This window comes from Hibiscus syriacus, unplaced genomic scaffold (assembly GCF_006381635.1).
Source record: "Hibiscus syriacus cultivar Baekdansim isolate YM2019G1 unplaced genomic scaffold, ASM638163v2 tig00110338_pilon, whole genome shotgun sequence".
Taxonomy (NCBI): Eukaryota; Viridiplantae; Streptophyta; class Magnoliopsida; order Malvales; family Malvaceae; genus Hibiscus; species Hibiscus syriacus.
This window is the reverse complement of record NW_024062691.1, coordinates 1877775-1903055: the sequence shown is the minus strand read 5'-3', so window position 1 is coordinate 1903055 and position 25281 is coordinate 1877775. Positions and strand designations below refer to the sequence as shown.

General features: G+C 34.3%; 1 protein-coding gene and 1 pseudogene across 1 annotated transcript; one reads left to right on the top strand and one right to left on the bottom strand.

Annotated features, from left to right (window-relative positions):
* The first annotated feature begins 5271 nt into the window (after positions 1 to 5271).
* On the top strand, positions 5272 to 7610 carry LOC120120356 (caffeic acid 3-O-methyltransferase-like). The gene is made up of 4 exons (XM_039140016.1): positions 5272 to 5750; positions 6620 to 6930; positions 7023 to 7087; positions 7174 to 7610. The coding sequence occupies exons 1-4, from the start codon at positions 5332 to 5334 to the stop codon at positions 7474 to 7476; spliced, it is 1098 nt and encodes a 365-aa protein (XP_038995947.1). The 5' UTR covers positions 5272 to 5331; the 3' UTR covers positions 7477 to 7610.
* A 474-nt stretch (positions 7611 to 8084) lies between these two features.
* LOC120120431 lies at positions 8085 to 10252 on the bottom strand (annotated as a pseudogene).
* Between the last annotated feature and the right edge of the window lie 15029 nt (positions 10253 to 25281).

Genomic DNA, 25281 nt, shown 5'->3' with positions numbered 1-25281 from the left:
AACTACAATGTCATGACCCTAAATCCAAGGGGAAAAGAAACAATGATAAAGCAATGATTTCGTACACGTGTCAAAATATTATAAATTAACCTTGGAAAAACATGTAAACTGCTAAAAGTATGGAACGCTATTCGAACAGAAAAATGACAGGGGAGGGTGGGTGTGGGCCCTGTGGGGTACTTCTGTAAATGAGTAATTTCAATTTGATTTAAATTTAATTAATATTTAAATTAAATGAGTTTGGTTTGAGCTCACATTTGACTCGAGCTTGAATTTGATCAAATTTTTAACAAATTAAATCTAATTAATTGCTACTTAATTTCAAAAGCTGACGAACAATTCAAAATTAATAATAATATTAATACGATGATGATAATATGAGTTTGAATATGTTGTAAGGCTTTGTTATTTTTAGCTTTTAATCGTTACAATTCAAAATAAAAAAAATTATTAATAAAATTAATATTTATGTATTATTTTTATAAAAATGTAATATAAGATTTTTTGTCCTTAAGGTTTATGTTTGAGTTTGAATTAAGTTTGAGTTTAAAGTTCAACAACAACAATAATAAAACCCTATTCCCATATGTAATGGGATAAAGGGTAGGTAGGATAGTAGGCTGCCCCCAACGCCAGGTTAAAAACAGCTTCTGCAAAAGACCTCTGGCAGTCAGAAAATTAAAAATAAAGATAAAAATCCAATGCATGTATAAATAAATAAATAAATACATAGTTGAACAGTCATCATATGCAATCTTTATACGTGTGTCTGTAATGGGAAGTAATTCCTGCAAATAAATCTCTGTGTAAAAATCTCTGCATATAGAAAGTAACGTAATTCCCGGCTAAATTTAAAAAGAGGAAACATGAAGAGAATGATACACAGAAGTCATCGATAGCTAGCTATGAGAAGTAATAAAGTCAAATGGGTTAAAACCTAAACTAAAGCAACACTACTCCGCTACCCTAATTCTAATCCTTCATAAATTCCAATGACAGAAACGTATAAAAAGTAGAAGTCATGGAAATTACTACAAAGGCATTAAAAAGAAGAAAAAGATGCTACACCCTATGGATGTGACCCACACAACTCGGCTACCCTGGTCTTAAGTCTCCATACTTTCCTATCAGAGGTCATGTCCTCGGTAAGGGCTAAATCCTTCAAATATGATCTCAAGCACTCTAACCACTTCCTCCTTCGTCGTCCTCTCCTTCTGGCACCCTCTACTGTAATCGACTCTACCCTTATAACCGCATCCGACAGTTGTCGCCTAAGGACATGCCCAAACCACCGTAGTCTTACCTCCTTCAATTTTTCGGATACAGTCACCACCCCAAGGACATCCTAATTGCAGAGTTTGGTGTCATGTCCCACAGAGTCCTACCACATGCCCATCGAAGCATTCTCATTTCTGCGGCCTTCATCCTCCTTATGTGATCCTTCTTGATTGCCCAACATTCTGATCCATACAACAGCACTAGTCTAATTGTCATTCTATAAAATTTTCCCTTAAGTTTTAGAGGCACCTTCTTGTCACACAAAACTCCAGTAGCAGCCCTCCACTTTAGCCATCCTGCTTTTATACAGTGTGTAACGTCATCATCTACACTTCCATCTTTATGTATCATAGACCCTAGATACTTGAAACAATCCTTTGAGGGGAGAACGTGTCCTTCGATGCATACTTCTACATCTTCATCATTTTGGTTCCCACTGAAGTTTGAACATATATACTATGTCTTTTCAATATTGATCCTTAGACCTTTTTCTTCCAAAGCAGTCTTCTAGGTAGCCAATCTACTATTCAGCTCAGTTTTTATTTCAGCAACTAGGACAATGTCGTTAGCGAAAAGCATACACCATGGGACACCATCTGGTGTCGCACAATAAATGTCGTCCATAATCAAGGCGAATATGTAAGGGCTAAGAGCCGACCCCTGGTGGAGTCCGATTTCCACCGGGAATGCCTTTATGTCGCCAACTGTAGTCCTGATGTATGTAGTAGATCTACAATATATATCACGAATCGCCCGGATATAAGCAGATGAGATTCGTCTCGTTTCTAAGGTCTTTCAGATCGTATCACGGGGAACGCTATCATACGCTTTCTCAAGGTCAATGAACGCCATGTGAAGATCTCTATTTTTCCCCCTGTATTTCTCCATAAGCCGTCGAAGTAGATGAATCACATCCGTAGTAGACCTGCCTGGCATAAAGCCAAATTGGTTTTCCGAAACCCTAATAACTTGTCTCAACATAGCCTCTATCACCCTTTCCCATAGCTTCATGGTATGACTGAGTAGTTTAATACCTCTGTAGTTACCACAACGTTGGGAATCTCATTTATTCTTATAGATTGGTATTACCGTAGACTCTCTCCACTCCTCTGTATTTTGGCAGTCTCTAAAATAATATTAAAGATGTTTGTCAACCACTTAACTCCCTCTTCTCCTAGGGCCAACCACACAGTGATAGGAATTTGATATGGACCGACAGCTTTGTCCCTCCCCATCTTTCTAAGAGCCATTTTGACTTTCTCACTCCCAATCCTACTTGTAGGGCAGTCATTGGCCATAGTATGATGGTCGGCTGACCCATCAACAGTTCTATCTGTACAGGGAGAGGCACCGTCATTAAATAAGCCAAAGAAGTAACTACCCCAAACCCTCTTAATATCATGATCTTTCACTAAAAGAACATCATTGTTGTCCTTAATATACCTAATGCTACCTAGATCATTTTTCCTATTCTCCCTGGATTTTGCAAGCTTGAAGATGTCGTTTTGTCCTTCCTTGGTGTCTAATCTCTTGTACATTACCTCGTATGCCTTATCCTTTGCTTTAGCCACTGTTTTCTTGGCTTCCCGCTTTTCCCCCTTGTATCTTTGTTTAGCTCTCAATCTCTCTTCGTCGTCATTGCATTGTAGAAACTCCTTGAAGCAAGTTTGCTTTGTCTTCACCTTAGCTTGGACTTCTTCGTTCCACCACCACAATTCTTTATGCTCCTTGACCTTCCCTGTCGACAACCCAAGGGTGTTTTTGCCCACCTCTCTGATGGAAATTGACATATTTTTCCATAACATATATGCATTATTCGAGTTTGTAGTTCCAAAACCTGTAAGAGACAAAACATTACTCCTAAAGTCATCAGCAGTCGCTCCATGTAAGTTCTTCCAAAGGATCGTAGGTTTACCTAATTTAGCCTTCCTATGGGTGCTCTGCCCGTGGCGTACGCATAACACCAAAACCAACAATTTATGTTGTAATGCACATGTCTCTTCAGGGAACACCTTACAGTCAATACAAGCCCAACGATCTCGATCTCGAACCAGGACGTAGTCGATTTGGGTACAATGTCCCCCGCTATGGAACGTAATCAAGTTCACATCTCTCTTGTTAAAGAAGGAGTTAGTGACCACCATATCATATGCAGTACCAAATTCAAGCAACGTACGCCCCTCTTCCTTCCTACTACCAAAACTAAAACCCCCATGAACACCGTCATACCCGTCGATTGCACTACTTATATGGCCATTGAAGTCTCCCCCTATGAAAACTCTTTGGTCCACAGGAATGCTCCTAAGAACATCATCTAACGAATCCCAGAAGCAGCATTTCTCCCCCTCTCCTAGGCGAATGTGTGGGGCGTACACTAAAAGGACATTCACCTCTTCCACTTCTATAATAACCTTAATTATCATGATCCTATCACTGTATCTATAAACTTCAACTACATTTTCCTTAAGCCTAGAGGATACCAAGATACCCACCCCATTTCTAGCGTTATCTACGCCTGAACACCATAGTTTGTACCTGTTACACTCTCTGGCGCGAGCCCCTTTCCACCTAGTCTCTTGAATACATGCAAAATCTATTTTCCTATTACTTAGTACGTCGGTCAGCTCCAACAGCCTAGCATTTAATGTGCCTACATTCAACGTACAAACTCTAAGTCTAGTCTCCTTGACACCACTCTGTCGAGCCCGCCCCCTATACGCCTTATGGGATCGAAAATAAGGACATGATCTCAAGTAATCATCTATAGCCGAAGCTATGAGGAACTATGAAAAAGGAATCCAAAAAAGACAGAAGATGCACCAAAATAAAAATACTAAACAATCACAGAGATACACCTACTATTAATACATAATCAAAACTAGATTACAGGATAGAACGAGATTATTTATTAATGGATGAATAGCATTTTGAATATATATTGCAAATAAATCTATAGATTCCTACAGTTCACAGGAAAGAAATTTCAGATATGCGAAGACAAAAACACGATTTAACATAAGAAAATGACAGATCAAGAATAAGAAATTAGAAATTCCAAAGCAAAACTTGACCAAATGCAAAAAACAAATCAAACGAAAAACAAAATCAAATACTGGAAAAAGAAAAACCTAGAAACGGATTGAATCGAGAGATTCTTATAGTTCACAGGAAAGAAATTTCAGATATGCGAAGACAAAAACACGATTTAACATAAGAAAATGACAGATCAAGAATAAGAAATTAGAAACTCCAAAGCAAAACTTGACCAAATGCAAAAAACAAATCAAACGAAAAACAAAATCAAATAACAGAGTTGAACGAGGAAAGATCTCACCAACGAAGAAATCAAGAGCTGTAGAAGAACGATCCGCACAAGAAAACCACCAAGCTCCTCAGATCAAGTAATAACCAGGCATGACTGAAGAACAGTCGGATAACACAACAGCACTCTTAAAAGGAGAGTTAGATTCGTTTCCAAATTATTCTCAAATTTAATTTAAATCCATTTTTTTATAATAAAAAAAAAGTTGAACTAAAATTTCAAAATCCTGAGCTGATCTGCCAGATTATTCCTACGATTCTCGCTGTGGGGGATCTCGGATCTACATAAACTCGAAACGCTTTGACCAGAGAAACATGAAAAAAGGTGGAAAGTAAGAGCGAGGTGAGGCTGACCCAACTCGGTGTTGCAACTCGCAAGAGTTCAAACTCAAATCAGGAGTTTAAAGTTCAATTGTGTTAAACCTAATAATGTTTCGAATTTAAAATATTTTTAATTTGAATCGAACTTGATAAATTTAAATTTACGAACTTTCGAAACGAAAATAACTCAATTCTAAACTTCTTAAGTTGAGTTCAATAATGTTTGAATCTAGATTCGACTCGTTTACAGCCATTGTGTGGGGTCATTACTTTACACGTAGATGGAAATTGTGGTGTAATGAGCGAGGTTGTTGAGACAAAACATTATATATATACCACCCTTTTGTGTTGTCAACCACGCCCAACATCTCCTTCTCTGCAATCTCCACTTTCTTCTAATCAGAGAACACAATGAGTTCAAACGGTGAAACCCAAATGACTCCCACTCAGGTCTCTGATGAGGAAGCCAACTTGTTCGCCATGCAACTGGCCAGCGCATCAGTCCTACCTATGGTCCTCAAATCAGCCATAGAACTCGACCTGCTGGAGATCATGGCCAAAGCTGGTCCTGGTGCTTTCCTTTCCCCGAAGGAAGTGGCTTCCAAGCTCCCCACCACCAATCCTGATGCTTCTGTTATGCTAGACCGCATCTTGCGCCTCCTGGCCAGCTACTCCATCCTCACTTGCTCCTTGCGCAATCTTCCCGATGGCAAAGTCGAGAGACTCTACGGCCTTGGCCCTGTCTGCAAATTCTTGACCAAGAATGAAGACGGTGTCTCTATTTCCGCCCTAAGTCTCATGAATCAGGACAAGGTCCTTATGGAGAGCTGGTAATCTCCGCACCTTAAATTCTTTTAAAATATTTTTGGCTAAACTATGTATTTAATCACCACCTATATTCTTTGTGTTTTGTTTTTGGTCATTAAATTATTATTTTTATCAAAATATATTAACATTATATTTTTATTCCATTTTGGTCGTATATGAACGGTGACGTGGTGATTTTTTTTTATTTTTTTGATAATGATATTGTATTTTGTTATACAATATCATCGCTGATTTTTTAATTGTGGGTGATTAAAACAAAATCAAAATGTAACGTTAAATATGAATTTGAAAATAAAAATAGTTGGGCGATCAAAATGGAACTATGAAGAGTGACTTAAATATATAATTTACCCTTATTTTTGATGTGTTTAAATATGATTATGCGTAATTGTAAGTTTAAATATGATTATGCGTAATTTACAATATATTAGTCTATTCGTTATCTGCTTACCTGAAATTTGAGACTTGGCAGCTGCTGCCTTACCTAAAACCCAACATTTTTTTAGATTTAAATATAGAAATTGAAAACGGTAGCATTGTTAATTAAGTTGGAGAATGTCCTCAATCATGTTATAGAACAAGTGGGGTTGTTCACCCTCCATGAGGAAAATAATTGAATGGTTGAGTTTTTTTTTTTTTTTTTTGGAATTTTCTCCATGAAATTGTCGTAAACTCTACATAAGAACGGAAATAAAATTTTATTTTATATTAGAGGTGAAAATATAATATTAATAGAAAATATAAAGAATGTATATAAAATATGTGAGAATTTGAAATTTTTAGGAGCGACTGTCCCTCTTCTCCCTTCAGTCCAACCCTAACTCCAGATAATATCAAATTGTGATTAGACTGCACGTTGGATTATTTTCAGGTACTACTTGAAAGATGCAGTGTTAGAAGGTGGAATTCCATTCAATAAGGCCTATGGTATGTCCGCATTTGAGTACCATGGCACAGATCCTAGATTCAACAAGGTTTTCAACAGGGGAATGTCTGATCACTCCACAATTGCCATGAAGAAGATTCTTGAGACTTATGATGGTTTCGAGGGACTAAAAACACTTGTCGATGTCGGCGGTGGTACCGGTGCCACGCTCAGCATGATCGTCTCCAAGTACCCCATTGTAAAGGGAATTAACTTTGATTTGCCTCATGTTATTGAGGACGCTCCTAGTTATCCTGGTATATAACATTATCCACACCTCACAAGTATTTTTCAAAAGCTAAAGATTGCATCATTCCTCGTCATGTTCTTGAAATTGGATTGGCTGCAGGTGTGGAGCATGTTGGTGGAGACATGTTTGTAAGTGTTCCAATAGGAGATGCCATTTTCATGAAGGTGAGTGCCCCACTAACTCTCAACTTTACCTACCACAAAACGTAGCTTGTAAAATTAATGTTCTCGACATGTATGTGCTGATGCAGTGGATATGTCACGATTGGAGCGACGAACACTGCTTGAAATTTTTGAAGAACTGCTATGAAGCTTTGCCGGACAACGGGAAAGTGATTGTTGCGGAAAGCATCCTTCCGGATTACCCGGATTCTAGCCTTGCCACGAAGTTAGTTGTCCATATCGATTGCATCATGTTGGCTCACAACCCTGGTGGGAAAGAGAGGACCCAAAAGGAGTTTGAGGCACTGGCAAAGGGTGCTGGATTTCAAGGCTTCCAAGTAAAATGTAATGCTTTCGGTACCAACATCATGGAGTTTCTCAAAAATGTTTGAATCTGTGTTAGATTCACGCTTCACTGTTTTACTTTTGGATTCTGGAACTTGGTGATTGTCTCAAAGGTGGGCTTGCTGGAATTACATACTTTTTTGTTTGACAGAGAACAGTAAGAACGGAATTTTATGCTTCTCTATTCTTATGTGGAAAAAAAATTTCCTATTTCCTTACTGTGACTAATAAACAAAGTGTTGGTTATTTTCTTTGAAAGGCATAAAGCCTCAACTTTGAGAAGGAATCATGATGGTGATTGTTTTAAATTCCCTTATAAACAAATTATCTATTTAGTGAAAAAGAGAACTTATTTAAATTAATTTTTCTAATTTTAATCAACATAAAAAATAAACTTTTTACTTTAAATCGATCACATCCTAAAGTAAATGTCTATAACCGTCGATACACTATGTGGGATTTCCCCAATTAAGGGACAACAAATACATATGTATGTTGTTGCGTTGTCAAAAGATAATTCAAGAAATGATATATATATATTATGAAAAAATTTAAACGGACAGATGAGAAAATTTTCATTATATAGACAGCAGATACAAGAGGATTTCGTACAGCATATTAAAATTTTCATTATACGAAATTTGAGTCATAAAGTCTAACATCTGTGTGTTGAAACTGAACCATCGGATGAACTCTGATAATGACACTCAACCAGCCGTCGACGAACAAACTGACCTTTGACTCTGGGGCGCTGCTCTGCGAGTTTCTTTCGGCTCTCGTATCTAACCTGTAAAATGCATCCGGTGTGAAATATTAGCTGCTTCTAAGTTGCTCAACCTATGTGTATGAGATCTGACAATGGTTATTCATTTTAATTTGAGATCTGAAGAACTGGACCAGAAAATTACTTTCATGCAACATTATGAGTATCTTAGAGAGCAAGAAATAATAAACATGGTAAATACACGATGATGGTAACTGATGATAACTCTGTACCTTTTTCTCATAGCATCTATCCTTCCGTTTCAAGCGGAACTTGGTTAGAGCCGCCTCTCTTTCCATAGCATGGTGTCAATTCCCAGTAGGATTTGGAAAATCGTTATCGTTCTTTCTTTCTGTTGAAGCTTGTATGGTAGCAACCTGATCAACATTGTTACTTGCACCGGTGCTCCCGTATGCAATACCATTAGGTTGACTTAAGGATCCATTACAGAAACTGTTGGTTCCACTTTGATTAGTGGAAAGAGAAATATGACATTTATCCTCGACTGAATCCAACTTCTGATCCGGCATATAAAAAGGTTTGTTGGTTGACTGATTTGTATCAGAGGCAAGTCGGTCATAAAACTGTTCAAAGGAATTAGTTTCGAAATTGGACTGATGGAAAAGATTCACACGAAAGGCAGGTTCCTGTTGGTTGGCTGAGCTTGGACTTGGTATTGGGGATGAACTTGATTGAGCACAATAGATTGAAAAAATTACATAATTATGACCATCACACCGGCTATTCGATCTCATATCCCTCACTGATACTGGGGCAGGAAATACTCTGTTCCATGCACGATGCGGCTACTTCAGCTTGCTCCAATTGATCAGTAGCCGCAGTAGTCAATGGAATCATGCTTCTTTGAGAGTTTAGTTTGGGATTAGGAGTATCAGCATTATACTCGGAAATGATATCGGACAACAGAGTCTCAGAAATAGTCCCGGATTCTTTATTTTGCTTACTGATTCTTGTCAATGTTGAATGCAAGGGCTGTGACAGTCTGCCAGTGTACCTGTATTAAGGATCATCGGTATGATTAGCAACATAAATACGAAATTACCGTATTTGAGACATGCAAAAGGAAATTGATTCAATCAATTTGTCCGAGAAATCTTCAAAAGTTTTTTTGTTGAATTTTCAAGATGATATGGCAAATACAAAAGAAACTAACCTTGTAAAGGCTGATGAATTTGGATGCCAGAGAATAGGCCTTTCTCGAGTAACATTGTACTTGAAAAAGTTATGATAACGTCTTCTCAATGAAAGATCCAGGTGTGGAGAAGAATCAAACTTGCTTGTGCTATTAATTGAACAAACATTGATATTTATATTAAATGTTCCCATGAAGTCAATAACTTCTCTTGGTGAATCAACAACGGCATAACCAGCTCCGTGCATCTGCAATTCCTTAGATTGAGAGCTTTCCTTTACAATGGCTGAAACTTCCTGCATAGTTTCCATGTCGGTACTCTCAGCTTTCCTTGCTGGATTATTTTCAGAGGTGCCTTCAACATGTTTGTATCCGATGCTCTCATCTCTGGGGAAGTTTCCACCAACTATCGACTGATTTAAACAAAACAGGATCAGAAAAAACGGAAAATTATAGCATCAGAGGAACTGTAAAAAAAGAGAGTAATATGAAGTGTAAGAAGTAAGCATACAGATTGTCTTCTCCATACATGCTGCCATAAATTTCTCAGCTCATTTCTCCTGATTGGCTTAACAAGGTAGTCGGCAGCCCCTTTCAACATGCATTTGTATACTGTGCTAACTGAATCTTGTGAGGACATCACTGCAAAATCATGTCAAATAAAAATGGAATTTTTGTTTCAATTACTTTGTCATGGACCCTTGGTAGAAAATCCCAGCAGGAACCGTACAGAAGTCATACTTATAACAGGGATGCTTTTACAAATCTCATGCTCCATGATCAGCGTAAGAAGTGCAAATCCAGATATAGATGGTAGATCCCCTTCTGTCAAAATGAGATCAATCTTATGGGGTTTTCCTTTCAGCATCTCCCATGCCTTCAAGCCATCAGGAACAGCAGAAACTGCTCAAAAGAGAGTGAAATACATCATTTTCAGTTCCAAATGTAGCATAATAAAACTCTAATTAATTTCTTATTTGAAACAAGACTCAACACGCAATACTCAAGGCCTGGAAAAAGTAAAAACTAAAAGCTTAGATATCGTAAACTGGACACAAATCCCATATTAAAGCAAAACCACCCAGCAGAGCTGAAGCAATTGAAAACATGAGAAAAGAAGCACTCTTTTCCTACCCTGATTAAATCAAATAACACCATGTTATATCTCCGGAAATAGTATCTCCGCCCACGACTCATTCAAAATCTCATACTTCTCGTATGTTACAGCCCCTTCCTAAGCACTGCACACACGAAAATTGATGTGAGAAGCGAAATTTTAACTATTAAATTTGACGGTGAGATCATTAAATTTGACGTATATAAGGCAATGAGATATCCTGATAAAGTGAAAAGTTTAAACTCTGTCGATTTAATTAATCCTTTGGCTGATGAATTTTTAAGGACTAATTTTTCCTTTGATCTATGCAGAGAGCTAGAAGATCATGATGAAAACGTGAATTTTGATCATGCCGAATTGAATTTGATTTCTTCTAAGCCTAAAGTCTTACTTTCTATTTTGTAGGTTCCCGAAGTTGAACTGAAACCGTTGCCAGATCACTTGAAATACTCCTACCTCAGAGCAAATAACACTCTGTCAGTAATCATATCAAAAGGATTATCTGAGGAATAGAAAAAAGGACTTAATCACGGTTTTGCGCCAACACAAGAAAGCCATAGGATGGATCACCGCCGACATCAAAGGGCTGATTCCATCTACTTGTATGCATAAAATTAAAACCGAAGAATGCACAAAACCAACACGTGAAGGTCAACGCCGGCTAAATCCGCCAATGATGGAAGTGGTAAAAAAAGAGATACAAAAACTCCTTGATGCATATATTATATATCCAATTTCGGATAGTAAATGGGTAAGTCTGATACATGTAGTTCCTAAAAAAACAGGAGTTACTGTGATCGAAAATTCTAAAGGAGAATTCATACCAACGTGAGTTCAGAACAGATGGAGAGTCTGCATCGATTACAGGAAGTTGAATTCTTTAACTCGAAAAGATCATTTTCCCCTTCCATTCATAGATCAAATGATAGAACGATTAGCCGGTAAATCTCACTATTGTTGTCTTGATGGATTTTTAGGTTTCTTCCAAATTCCAGTAGCACCTGAAGATCAAGAAAAGAGGACATTCACATGCCCCTTCGACACCTTCGCTTATCGATGTATGCCTTTCGGACTTTGCAATGCACTTGCCACATTCCAAAGGTGTATGATTAGTATTTTTTCTGATTTTATTGAGAAATGTATTGAAGTCTTCATGGACGTCTTCACTGTTTACGGTAATTCATTCAATGAGTGTCTATTAAATCTAAAAAATGTGTTGCGTCGGTGCCTAGAATTTAACCTTTTTTGAATTATGAAAAGTGTCACTTTATGGTTGATAAGGGTTTAATTCTAGGTCATATTGTTTCATCTAAAGGAATTACAGTATACAAGGCAAAAACTGATATAATACGTTCACTTCCCTACCCCACTACGGTGAGGGAATTCGTTCTTTCCTTGGTCATGCAGGTTTTTACCATATATTTATTAAGGATTTCTCTAAGGTGGCGCAACCATTGTGTGAGTTATTACAGAAGGATAAAGCCCTCAATTTCGACCAACAATGTTAAGAATCATTCGACGTATTAAAGGAAAAGTTAGTTTCGGCACCCATAGTCCAACCGCCAAATTGGGACTTCCCCTTCGAAGTTATGTATGATGCTTCGGATGGAAGTGTTAGAGTTGTGCTCAGACAAAAGATTGGAAAAGAGCCTCACGTTATCGCTTACGCGTCTCGTACCTTAGATTCCGCACAACAGAATTATTCAACGACCGAAAAATAATTATTCGCTATTATTTTTGTATTAGATAAATTTAGATCATATCTTCTTGGCACTAAAGTTGTTGTTTTCTCTGATCATGCAACCTTGAAGTACTTGCTCAGCAAAAACGAGGTGAAACCATGACCAATCCGTTGGATCTTACTCCTCCAAGAGTTTGATTTGGAAATCAACGACAAGAAATGACGTGAGAACTTAGTGGTTGATCACTTAAGTCGGCTTCCAATCACTACAATTGATCCTCCCATTCGAGAGAAATTCTCGGATGAAAGCTTGATGATGGCGCATAAGTCAATACTTTGGTTCGCAGATATAGTTAATTATTTAGCTACAGGTAAATTACCATTTGATTTGACGAGAGCCGAAGTAAACCGTATTAAAAGAGAATCTCATTTATTCATTTGGGATGATCCATATCTTTGGAAGCATTGTTCAGACCAGGTAATTCAACGATGTGTTCCTGAAAGCGAGGTAAGATCAATTTTAAATTTTTTTCATTCTTTTTCGTGTGGTGGACACTTTAGACCGAAGCGAACTGCTCATAAAATTTTGGAATGTGGATTCTTTTGGCCTCATATTTTCCGTGATGCTTACTTATTTTGCAATTCTTCTGATAATTGTCAACATGCAGGTAATTTGAGTCAAAGAAGCAAAATGCCCCTTAATCTTGTACATATATGCAAAATATTTGATGTTTGGGGACTTGATTATATGGTTCCTTTTGTTTCTTATTTTGAAAATTGTTATATAATTCTTGCGGTTGATTATGTTTCGAAGTGGGTAAAAGCTAAAGCCACTCAAAAAATGATGCTAAAACTACTGTTCAATTTCTAAAGAATTGTATTTTTTTCCAAGTTTTGGTACACCAAGAGCCATAATAAGCGATCGCGGCACACACTTCATCAATAGGGTAATTGATGTACTTATGAAAAAGCATGGAGTGAATCACAGGATTGCCATGACTTATCATCCACAAACGAACGGACAAGTATACATTTTAAACCGTGAAGTAAAGACGATTCTTGAGAAAATAGTTAAGCCAAATCACAAGGATTGGAGCTTGTAATTAATTGACGCCTTGTGGGCTTATCGAACTGCATATAAAAGACCTATCGGTATGTCGCCATATAGCCTTGTATTCGGTAAGCCGTGTCATTTACTCGTCGAACTAGAACACAAGGCATATTGGGCTGTAAAACAATGTAATATGGAGTTAGAAACGGTTGGCGAAACACGGAAGTTACATATAGAGGAGCTTGAGAAAATCCGGAGATATGCTTACGACAACGCCAAAAATATATAAGGACAAAACAAAAGAATTCCATGATCTAAAAATTGTTTTTAAATCTTTTTCTGTCGGACAAAAAGTTCTTCTTTTTAATTCAAAATTAAAACTTTTTGCAGGTAAACTTTGATCAAAGTGGAGCGGACCTTATACAGTAACTAAAATATTTTCTCATGGCACAGTCGAAATTGAAGATAATTCGGGCAATCGATTTAAAGTCAATGGACACAAAATTAAACCGTATTATGTGAATAGCGAAGCTTGATTAATTGAAGATCTCGACTTAGAAGAACCTGTAGTCTGAATCAGATCGTCGAGCTAAGAATATTAAACAAAAGCGCTTCATTGGAGGCAACCCATTGTTTTCAATTTCATTACATTTTTATTTTTGTTTTTATTTTATGTTATTTTTATTTTATTTTATTTTATTTTATTTTATTTTTTATTCGATCAAGCATGTTTAATTTATTTTCTATTTTTATTTTTGCAGGAACCGAATATTTTTATTCAAACTTAAACGACGAAGAATTACAGAAATTTCATTCGACCAGTGCCAATTTTGGAACTTACAGAGAAGTAAACAGCCGCACAAAGCAGAAAAAATACCCCAGCCCGTGTGTGATGTTTCAGTTCTGATGCATTCGGCGGCATCAGATAACGTTCCCGATGTAAACTCTAATCCTGTTTCAATTCAACCGTTACTAATGTACCATCCAATTTACTGTTTTACAGAGGACTTCACTGTTGGTTTTCCACCTCCCGATCCATCACTTGCGACGTCGAGCTCTCGGTAGCACCGAGGGTGTGATGTTTCGTCAAATCATTCACCTAGCCCGGGGATGCTTTTGACAGCCCACCACCATCCCATGAAAACCTGGAGCAACACCGAAGGGGTCGGTCATACGTTGTCCCTCCCAAAGAGACGATGCACGATTATTTGCAATTTTCCAATGACGAATTGGTACGTTTCGAGTCGGTAAGACATCACCCTTTCCGTGTAGCTAAGTACATTCCGATTCAAACTTTAGAAACATTGCATTTACGTGAGTCTGTTCACGCATATTTCGCTGCCATTGGTTGGGGTTTATATATGATGACTAACTGTGGAACGTTTATGAACTTGTGTTTGAATTCTATGCCACTTTTAATTTTTTGCCCCAACGTCTGCTTAATGTTAATTCGCCTAATGTTATTACATTCCGACTATGTGGAAGTTATTTTTCAATGTATATATCAGAATTTAATCTTGCTATGAGGTTCATGATGGATGTCACGAATCATGCATATTTAACCGCTTTACTTAAGATTCTGCAGAGTTTCGATGCCGATATGGCCTATGAGGCGCTTACCAGTTTAGCCGACCACATTTTCAACGCTCACTCGACATGAGACCATCTTATCCATGACCCGACCTTGCATTATATCCATCGTTTCCTTGCTTACAATTATTCCAGCCGGAACGAATCATCATCATCCTTAAGCCGAGTTGAGCTATTCTTTTTATGGTGCATGTCCACCGGCGAGCATGTGAACTTAGGATTTTGGTTTGCTCAAGCCTTTGAAATCGTTATTCGATCCAATCGTCCACTTATCCTTGGCCCTTATATTACTCATTTAGCTTCTCACATCGCTAATTTTGACGTAACACGATTTACTTATGCTTTTTCTACAGATGTTTTAGATGAGCGATGCTTGGATTTGATGGGCGTACTTGCGTGAACCCCGAGTGCACCATACTTTGTTCCACTAGGTGTCCTCACTCCTCGCAACGAGCGAGTCTTCATGCGTCGTAACACCGGTGTCGCCACCTGCAACACCCCGCGCAGATATGCAGTCTCAATGGATAAAGTCCACGACCGCCTCCACTCCATCAAGATGAACATCACTGAGATTCTCTCCTACCTACATCCTAGCACCTCCCATCGCAAACGAGGCCGTGGCTGTGGTCGACATTAAATCCGGGGAGTACTATATTCATTCTCTTGCACTTTAATTTTACATTTTGAGGCAAAACGCTTTAAGTGAGGGGGAGTAGAGTGTAAGATTGAATTCCCCTTTGCTTATCTTTATGTTTCGATGCTAGTAGGTATTGGTTGGATTTGTCGGAAATTTCATTGAATTTCTTTGTCGTGTTGAAAATTTTTGGAATATCATGATTGTTTGGGAACACATGATTGTTTAGGTTAGGATGTTCTTGATAGAGAATGGCATGAATTGTGATAAGTTGGTGTTTTTGTGATATTCTATGACTTCGTTGGTTGAAATGTGATTAGCTCAATGCATGAAACAATTTGGCGATATTTGAGCCGTTACGAGGATATCATTTTCGCTCTCATTTTGTTGAATTGAGTGTGTCGAATTTGGCATTGATATTCTAGAACTTGCATGTTAAATACTGTCGAGATTACACATGAACATGATGCTTAAAAATGATTTAGGCACCTTAGGATTAACTATTCCGTTTCCCCAATAAATTGCCAACTTATGCATTTTTTCCCTTAGTTAACCACTTTTGAGTCTTTTCCCGCTTCTTTGTTCTCACCACATTTATAAACCCGAGCCTTTTATTTTATCCCTCTTTTTTACCTATTTCAGGGCAAGTGAACCGTTAATCCATTGTATGCTCCATCGAAAAAAAAGAGAGAGAAAAAAACAACAGTTCGAAAAAAAAGAAAAAAGATGTTCGAAAAAGAAAAAAAGAGAAAAAACATGAAAAAGAATAGAGAACGAAACAACAACAAGGAAAAAATTCAATGTATTTCGAAAAGAAATTTTTTTGTTTAATAGGTTATCTTTTTATCTTGTTGCGCTTAATGTTTGTTTTGATGGAGTTGAAATTATTATTTGTTAGTTCCTTGCCTTGAACATTTAGCCATATATTTAGCCTTTTCCCCACCTTTACCTAAGCCCCGTTACAACCAATAAAAGTCCCTTTGATTTATGCATCATGTTCTCATTAATAGTGGAGATTTGATTTACTTGCAGGACTATGGTAATATCATGTCGATTCTGACATTGAGCGTTTCTTTACCCCAAACACATTGAGTGATTTGAGTGAATCCCAGTAAGGTGTTGGGTTATAAGCATTGAGATTAATGAATGAATGGATATTACGATAACACTTGACTTGTTCCAATTGATGATGTTCAATTGGTTGATTTCTTGACTTGAATAGTTGTTGTGGTCTCTACCTTGCTTCCTCGAACATGAACTTGACGAAGAACGGTAAATGAGATTTTTACTAGTTTGATTAATCATACTTGAGGACAAGCATGAGATAAATGAGGGGGAATTTGATAAGTGCTCAGAATCGTTAATCTTTGCACATTATTTCTTCAATTTTGTGGAATTATTACGGCTGAATTGGTCGTGTTATGCTTGTTTTTGTGCATGCCATTACTTTCCAGAATTAGTGACAAAACGGGCGCTTTCTGCATTTTTTTTATTATTTGGTCACGGCTGGAGACATGGGCACGAATCTGGGTACGGCGCGGTCTGACGTGGCGGTTTCTAAAAGGTCCAGTCAGCGACAGTTTCTAGAAGACTTCCTCCGAACGCCTTCTAGAAGATGGACGAGCATAGTTGCATTAGGAGACTAGTTTTAAGTTTGAATTTAAATTAAACAATTATCTTTATGATTATTTTATTTTATTCTCTTTGTTTATCCTTAGGCTTTGAGAGGCTATAAATACCCACTTGGGATAAGCCTAAACTCATCACTCATATTACAATTCTCTTTTCTTTCTAGTTTTATAAAATATTTCTCTTTTATTTTTACTTTTCAAGTTTTTCATTTTTCTTTTATTTTCAAGCTTGTTTTTTTTAAAATATGCTAAGTATGACTTTTGTCATGCTTAGCTAAATTTTTCATAAGCCGAGAGTTGAAGCGATGACTCTTCGGAATATCTCTCTCAATCTCTGCGCTTATTTTTTAAAAATCAAAACAGTTTTCAAAATCAAATATAGACTTTGGTCTAGATTGTTGTTGCAATTAAACATGTGAGAGGAAGATTCGGCTTATAGAAAGCACATTCGACTTCCTAGGAATACAATTGGTGAGATAGCTTCGCCAAGAGGGAATTGAGATCGGAATTGACGGTTATAGAAACAACAATCCGAGTCGGTCGCCATGAACTTAAACGGTAATTGATCTACGACAACTGATGTTGATTAGATCAATTTCTGAAGCCGGAATCAAATATTGCCTTGGGTATTCGGTTACAAAATAGTCACGAGGATAATCCTTGTAGACAAAGTAACCAACGTGAATCCCAAAGGGAAAAATCTAATTCGATGATCTAAAGGAAATTGAGTCAAAGCGAAACTTGAGGCTGTTTTTACCCAATCTATTTATAATCTTTATTTTCTCATTTTTTACCTTAATCACCTTTTTAAACTCTTTTATTACTTAATCATTTTTTTATCAAACCCCCCCAATTCACTACATCACGCCTGACATAAATAAATCGAATAGAAATTTATAATTTTCTAAGTCCATGTGGATTACTGCGAATTTCATTTATTTATTAATCGAGAAGAATGAATTTTGTTTGACATCGAAACTACAGTTGTCACGACTCATTGCTAAAAATCTATTTGCTGCAGTTTAAAGATATTTATGAGGAATGCTTCTAAGGAGACAGGGACAGTGGATTTCCTCAACTACAATATTGAAGTTTGAAATTTTGAAATTGATATTAATATCATATGGAATATTTTTTTAATAATCTTGAATTATTACAAGAAAATATTTGTTTATAACTTTTTTTAATTAGTTGACATCATATATACACCTAACATATATAACTATTCGAACACGTGACTCTAAAGAGAACAACATTATCATTTACCACCGTGTTTATTTTATGAGTTCATCAAATAAATATTTAACATATGTGTTCTAAGTAAAAGATATAATTATTTAATTGGGATAAAAATGTTAAGTATGAAATTATATATTGAATTGAGCATTGAAATCAATCTAAGATATCAAATTGAATGTTAAAGTAAAGTAAAAAAAAAATGTATATAAACTCTTTTGGATATATTATAAAGGATGAACTATATAAGTATGATCACTAAATTATATTAAAATAATTTTTTATTTTTGAAATTTTAGATGTTACAAAATGATCATTAAATTTATCAAATTGTTATAAAATGATTATTTTATGTTACCAAATAATAATAAATTTCGATAAATTTAAAGATCATTTTATAATAATTCGATAAATTTTAATGATAATTTGGTACTTTGATAAAGTATTATGCCTATTTTATAATAATTTGATAAATTTAACGATTAGTTTATATAATTAAAAATTATTTTAACATAATTTAATAATTATTTGTATTGTTAGGTTATAAATTAAAGGATGCAATTTTCATTCAAGATTTTTCTTATCTAAATATATTCTATTAAAACATTATTTATTATTCTGACACTTAAAATTGAGTAATTCCCATATTGATTTTTTTTCATATAAGCATAAGACGCATTTTGCAAGAAACTCCTTCTACTAATGTGGTAGAAGTCAGTCAAAACTTTAAAGGTTGGTCTGAAATGAAAAAAAAAATATGGAAAAGAGAGGCAAAAATATGAATAAATTATACGAATTTTGTCCAAAAATAACAAACTCAAATGGTGCATATTGAAAACATGTAAGCACAAGCATGAGCATGAGCATGAGCACGTGTTTATTCTTATGTTCAATCACTCAATAAATATATGTTTAAAATGTTATATTTAAACACTTGAAAAACTTCATATCTATACAATATGTCATGTGCCGGTATGTACGTGTTTATTCTTTTCGGACAAAATTCATATAATTTGTTCATATATTTTCTTCTTTTTTATGTTTTTTTCAGCCCAACCTTTATAGTTTTGATAACTTCGCGGCATACAAAATGTGATTTCCAAAAAATAATCTCATATATATATATATAAGAAATACTTTTTATTGTGTGATATTTAGGTAAAAAATTAATTTTTAAAGTGTCAAACTCAAGCTGAATTGCTCCTATGATGTTGTGAAAAAAGTATTAGTTGAAATAGGGTCTCATCGAAATTATTTTCTAGTCTAGTGTGAATGCTACAATATCTATCGAAAGTCGCCGGGAAGACAATGCATCTTCAGAAAGTCGCTGGGAAGACAGTGCGTCTTCATCTTTATTCAACAACACAAAAACAAGGAAGACGCATTGTGTTCCCAGTGTCTTTCCCGGAAGACGCACTCTGTTCCTGACGACTCTCCGATTTCTATAGCATTCACATCATCTTGAGAAATAATTTTAGCGATACCTTAATTCAACCAAAAATATTTTCAAAAATCCTACAACAACAAATCAGTCGTCAAACACAAAGCTTCAAACACAAAGCTTCAACCACTCACTTTTGGAGTAAACTTTGTCCTTGAAGTGTCAATAGAATTTCAACAACGTACACCTTTATAATATATACCTATATAAAATTTGTGATAACTAAAAAAGGATAACTACTTATTTATAGGATGAAGTTGCCACGCTCGACGAGTATGTATGAGTATCGTTATGATTAGCACTATTAAATTAATTTATAAAATGTTAAACTATAAAGTATTAAACGTATAATTATAATTAGTTAAAAATCTAAATGTAATTTATTCAAAATACAATATTTATAAAACATTAGTTTTTAGGGAAAACTATACCATTGACCACTTAATTATTTATCCCTTATACTTTATCCACTAATTTTTTAATTTTGTCAACTGAGTCACCTAATTATTTAAATATTGTCAATCAATCCACATGTCGTTAAATATTAATCGATGAGAGGACGTGTCAGTTAATAAAATTTGTACAATTACACATTTAGTCCGAACTTTTATTTAATTCAATAAATTTAATCATCAATCCAATGATGATATATGTCACTGTGTGATTGGATTTTTTTAAATATTTTTTCTTTAATAAATTTTCTATCCAATCAAATGGTGACACGTGTCACTAATTGAATGAATGAAAAATAAAGTAAATCATTAAGTGGGGTTTGAACCTGGGATGCAAGCAAAAAAATTGAACACCCTAACCACTAAGTTGGACCACTAAATTTTTTTAGTATACAAAACATAATTTATATAATTTATAATATAGTTAATAGTAATAAATGTCCTTATAATGATTCAAACATGAAATAATTGAATAGTATGAAAATATAAAATATACATATAAACAAATATTATAATTGATTAATAAATAAATATGTTTTATTTATATTTTAAATCGCATTTAATGTAAAAATTAAAATAAATAGGTTATAATTGAAATGTATCATTTTAAATATTTTAAATTAATAAATTATCTTCATTATTATAATTTTATTGGACTGAAATGTATTAAATCTTATATTTTAAAATATTATAACATCGATCATATTCTAACCTTATTTAACAAATCTATATTAAAATAGACTAATTAAGTTTCCCCTAAAATTTCCTTTAAATATATAAAGAATAAATAATAAAATATAAAATTCTTACTGTAACCGGGATATAAACAAGTCAATGCATAAGTTAAAATGCTTATTACGATAAGTCCTTAACTATCAGAAAATTCTATGTCAATGGAGCTCTTCGTTATATTTCAATTATATATTAAATTATTTTTACTTTTATTTTTTCATTAAAATGATTTAAAATATAAATAAAATACATTCACATATTAATCAATTATAATATTTGTGTATATATATCATATTATCGTATTATTCAATTATTCCTTGTTGAAGTTCTTATTAAGTCATTTTTCTTTTTTTTTATTAACATTAACTATATATATTATGTCGTGATATCATTTGAATGGTGCAACCCAGTGGTTGGGGTGTTTGCTTCTTCTCTTCACGTCTTGGGTTTAAACCCCACCAACAATGATTTTTTATTTAATTTATTTTATATTCATTCAATTGGTAACACGTGGCACAATTTGATTGAATGAAAAAAGTATTAAATTAAATAAAAAATATTAAGAAAAAAATCCAATCACATGGTGACTCATGTCACCACCATCTAATTGAGGATTAGATTATTGAATTAATTAACAGTTATGACCAAATTAATATAATGTGTAAGTAATGAGGATTAAATGTGTAATTATGCAAATTGTATTAACTGTCACATCATCTCATCCGCTAATATTTAACGATAGGTGGTTTAATTGACAAGATTTAAATAGTTAGGTGACTCAATTGATAAAATTGAAAAATCAGTAGTTAAAATGAAAAGGAATAAATAGTTAGGTATTCAATAATATATTTTACTTTAAAAACTAATGTTTTATAAATATTATATTTTAATTAAATCATATTTAGATTTTTAACTAATTTATAATTATACATTAATATTTTATAATTTAATATTTTATAAATTAATTTAATAATACTCATCCATTAATAGTACCTATTTACACTGGATGAGGTTGTAAAAAATTTTTTTATTTATATCTTGAAGAGAAAGCAAAAGTGTGGGTTGGTTTGTTGTTTCCGATCCATTTCAGGGCGTTTTTTAAAAAAAAATCACCGGTGACCGGTATATTTACCGATCTAACACCGGTCAGACTATATTTTCCGATCTAACACCCTTTGCAGTAAGTCGCGCCCCCTGCAGTAAGGCGTGCTATACGCTGATTTGGCGTCACGTGGGGTAAGACGCGCCCCATGCGACGCGCCTTATGCTGACATATATATACGTGGGTATAGCACGGCCCCTGGGGCGCTCCTTACGCCACGTAGGGTATAGCGCGGGTTAGGGACCGCGCCTGACCTTTATAATTATATATAGCGCGGGGCAGGTACCGCGCCTTGTATAATATTACAACTTTTCTCGGCTATAAATATCCTTCTCCCCCGGGTTAAGTTTCTCACATCTCCTCACATCTCTCCTCTCAACTTATAATTTAATACAATAATTCCTGATGATATATGTCACTGTGTGATTGGATTTTTTTTAATATTTTTTCTTTAATAAATTTTCTATCCAATCAAATGGTGACACGTGTCACTAATTGAATGAATGAAAAATAAAGTAAATCAATAAGTGGGGTTTGAACATGGGATGCAAGCAAAAAAATTGAACACCCTAACCACTAAGTTGGATCACTAAATTTTTTTAGTATACAAAATATAATCTATATAATTTATAATATAGTTAATAGTAATAAATGTCCTTATAATGATTCAAACATGAAATAATTGAATAGTATGAAAATATAAAATATACATATAAACAAATATTATAATTGATTAATAAATAAATATGTTTTATTTATATTTTAAATCGCATTTAATGTAAAAATTAAAATAAATAGGTTATAATTGAAATGTATCATTTTAAATATTTTAAATTAATAAATTATCTTCATTATTATAATTTTATTGGACTGAAATGTATTAAATCTTATATTTTAAAATATTATAACATCGATCAGATTCTAACCTTATTTAACAAATCTATATTAAAATAGACTAATTAAGTTTCCCCTAAAATTTCCTTTAAATATATAATGAATAAATAATAAAATATAAAATTCTTACTGTAACCGGGATATAAACAAGTCAATGCATAAGTTAAAATGCTTATTACGATAAGTCCTTAACTATCAGAAAAATTCTATGTCAATGGAGCTCTTCGTTATATTTCAATTATAATATATTAAAATTATTTTTACTTTTATTTTTTCATTAAAATGATTTAAAATATAAATAAAATACATTCACATATTAATCAATTATAATATTTGTGTATATATATCATATTATCGTATTATTCAGTTATTCCTTGTTGAATTTCTTATTAAGTCATTTTTCTTTTTTTTTATTGACATTAACTATATATATTATGTCGTGATATCATTTGAATGGTGCAACCCAGTGGTTGGGGTGTTTGCTTCTTCTCTTCACGTCTTGGGTTTAAACCCCACCAACAATGATTTTTTATTTAATTTATTTTATATTCATTCAATTGGTAACACGTGGCACAATTTGATTGAATGAAAAAAGTATTAAATTAAATAAAAAATATTAAGAAAAAAATCCAATCACATGGTGACTCATGTCACCACCATCTAATTGAGGATTAGATTATTGAATTAATTAACAGTTATGACCAAATTAATATAATGTGTAAGTAATGAGGATTAAATGTGTAATTATGCAAATTGTATTAACTGTCACATCATCTCATCCGCTAATATTTAACGATAGGTGGTTTAATTGACAAGATTTAAATAGTTAGGTGACTCAATTGATAAAATTGAAAAATCAGTAGTTAAAATGAAAAGGAATAAATAGTTAGGTATTCAATAATATATTTTACTTTAAAAACTAATGTTTTATAAATATTATATTTTAATTAAATCATATTTAAATTTTTAACTAATTTATAATTATACATTAATATTTTATAAATTAATTTAATAATACTCATCCATTAATAGTACCTATTTACACTGGATGAGGTTGTAAAAAAATTTTTTATTTATATCTTGAAGAGAAAGCAAAAGTGTGGGTTGGTTTGTTGTTTCCGATCCATTTCAGGGCGTTTTTCCAAAAAAAATCACCGGTGACCGGTATATTTACCGATCTAACACCGGTCAGACTATATTTCTCGATCTAACACCCTTTGCAGTAAGGCGCGCCCCCTGCAGTAAGGCGTGCTATACGCTGCTTTGGCGTCACGTGGGGTAAGACGCGCCCCCTGCGACGCGCCTTATGCTGACATATATATATGTGGGTATAGCACGGCCCCTGGGGCGTTCCTTACGCCACGTAGGGTATAGCGCGGGTTAGGGGCCGCGCCTGACCTTTATAATTATATATAGCGCGGGGCAGGTACCGCGCCTTGTATAATATTACAACTTTTCTCGGCTATAAATATCCTTCTCCCCCGGGTTAAGTTTCTCACATCTCCTCACATCTCTCCTCTCAACTTATAAATTAATACAATAATTCCGTCAACGAGTCAATAATTCTAACAATTTTCTCATATTTTATTCAGAATTTCGTGCGATTTTTCGTTATAAGGTAATTTTGTGATAATTTTTTATTATATTTATTGTTTATTATGATTATTTAAAAAAATATTATACTAATTGTTGTCAATTAATTTCTGTGTTTGTAAAATTAGAAAGCGATAATATACGTCGAAATAGTTTTGCGATACAAGTACTAATATAAAATTATATTATTTAAATTATTTACGTTTATATTTAAAAATTTTATTCTGTTATATTTTCGTTCATATATTATTTATTTAAGCAGCATTGTTTCAGTTGTTTTTTTTTTGCAGATATAATATTGTCGCACTTTTAAACTCAAAGAATGGCGCGACTTTCAGCTATTGTTTATTATGATGGTGAAATTTGAGAAGATGAAAAAGGCGTTGTTTTCGTATCAAATGAGCGTGTTAAAATATTATTGAAGAGAAACATAACTCTTGAGGAGCTGATAACGAAGATTTCGAGGAAGATTCATGTTGGAAGTAGTAGAAGAATGTCGTCGTTGCAGTACAGATTTCCAACATCATTGTTGCCATTAACTTATACAGCGTTCGAACTTTTGAACAATGATAATGTTGAAATGATGGTTGAAGCTTAAAGTAATTATTCAGACGTCGATATTGAGATGTATGCAAATTTTATTCAATTGCATGCCGTTCGGGGTCAATCATTAAGCTCCCACTATGGGCTGGTGACGCCAGACAGAATAACGATTATCATGTAGGCTAGTTCCAACAGGTGATTCACAAGAGAAAATTCGCCCAAAAACCAGAGAAAAAGTC

What these genes read in the sequence shown, in the direction of transcription:
- LOC120120356 (XM_039140016.1), top strand. Translation starts at nt 5,332, where the DNA reads ATGAGTTCAAACGGTGAAACCCAAATGACTCCCACTCAGGTCTCTGAT. An exon ending in GGACGCTCCTAGTTATCCTG is followed by an intron (nt 6,931 to 7,022) that starts GTATATAACATT and finishes GATTGGCTGCAG; the next exon opens with GTGTGGAGCATGTTGGTGGA. An exon ending in GAGATGCCATTTTCATGAAG is followed by an intron (nt 7,088 to 7,173) that starts GTGAGTGCCCCA and finishes GTGCTGATGCAG; the next exon opens with TGGATATGTCACGATTGGAG.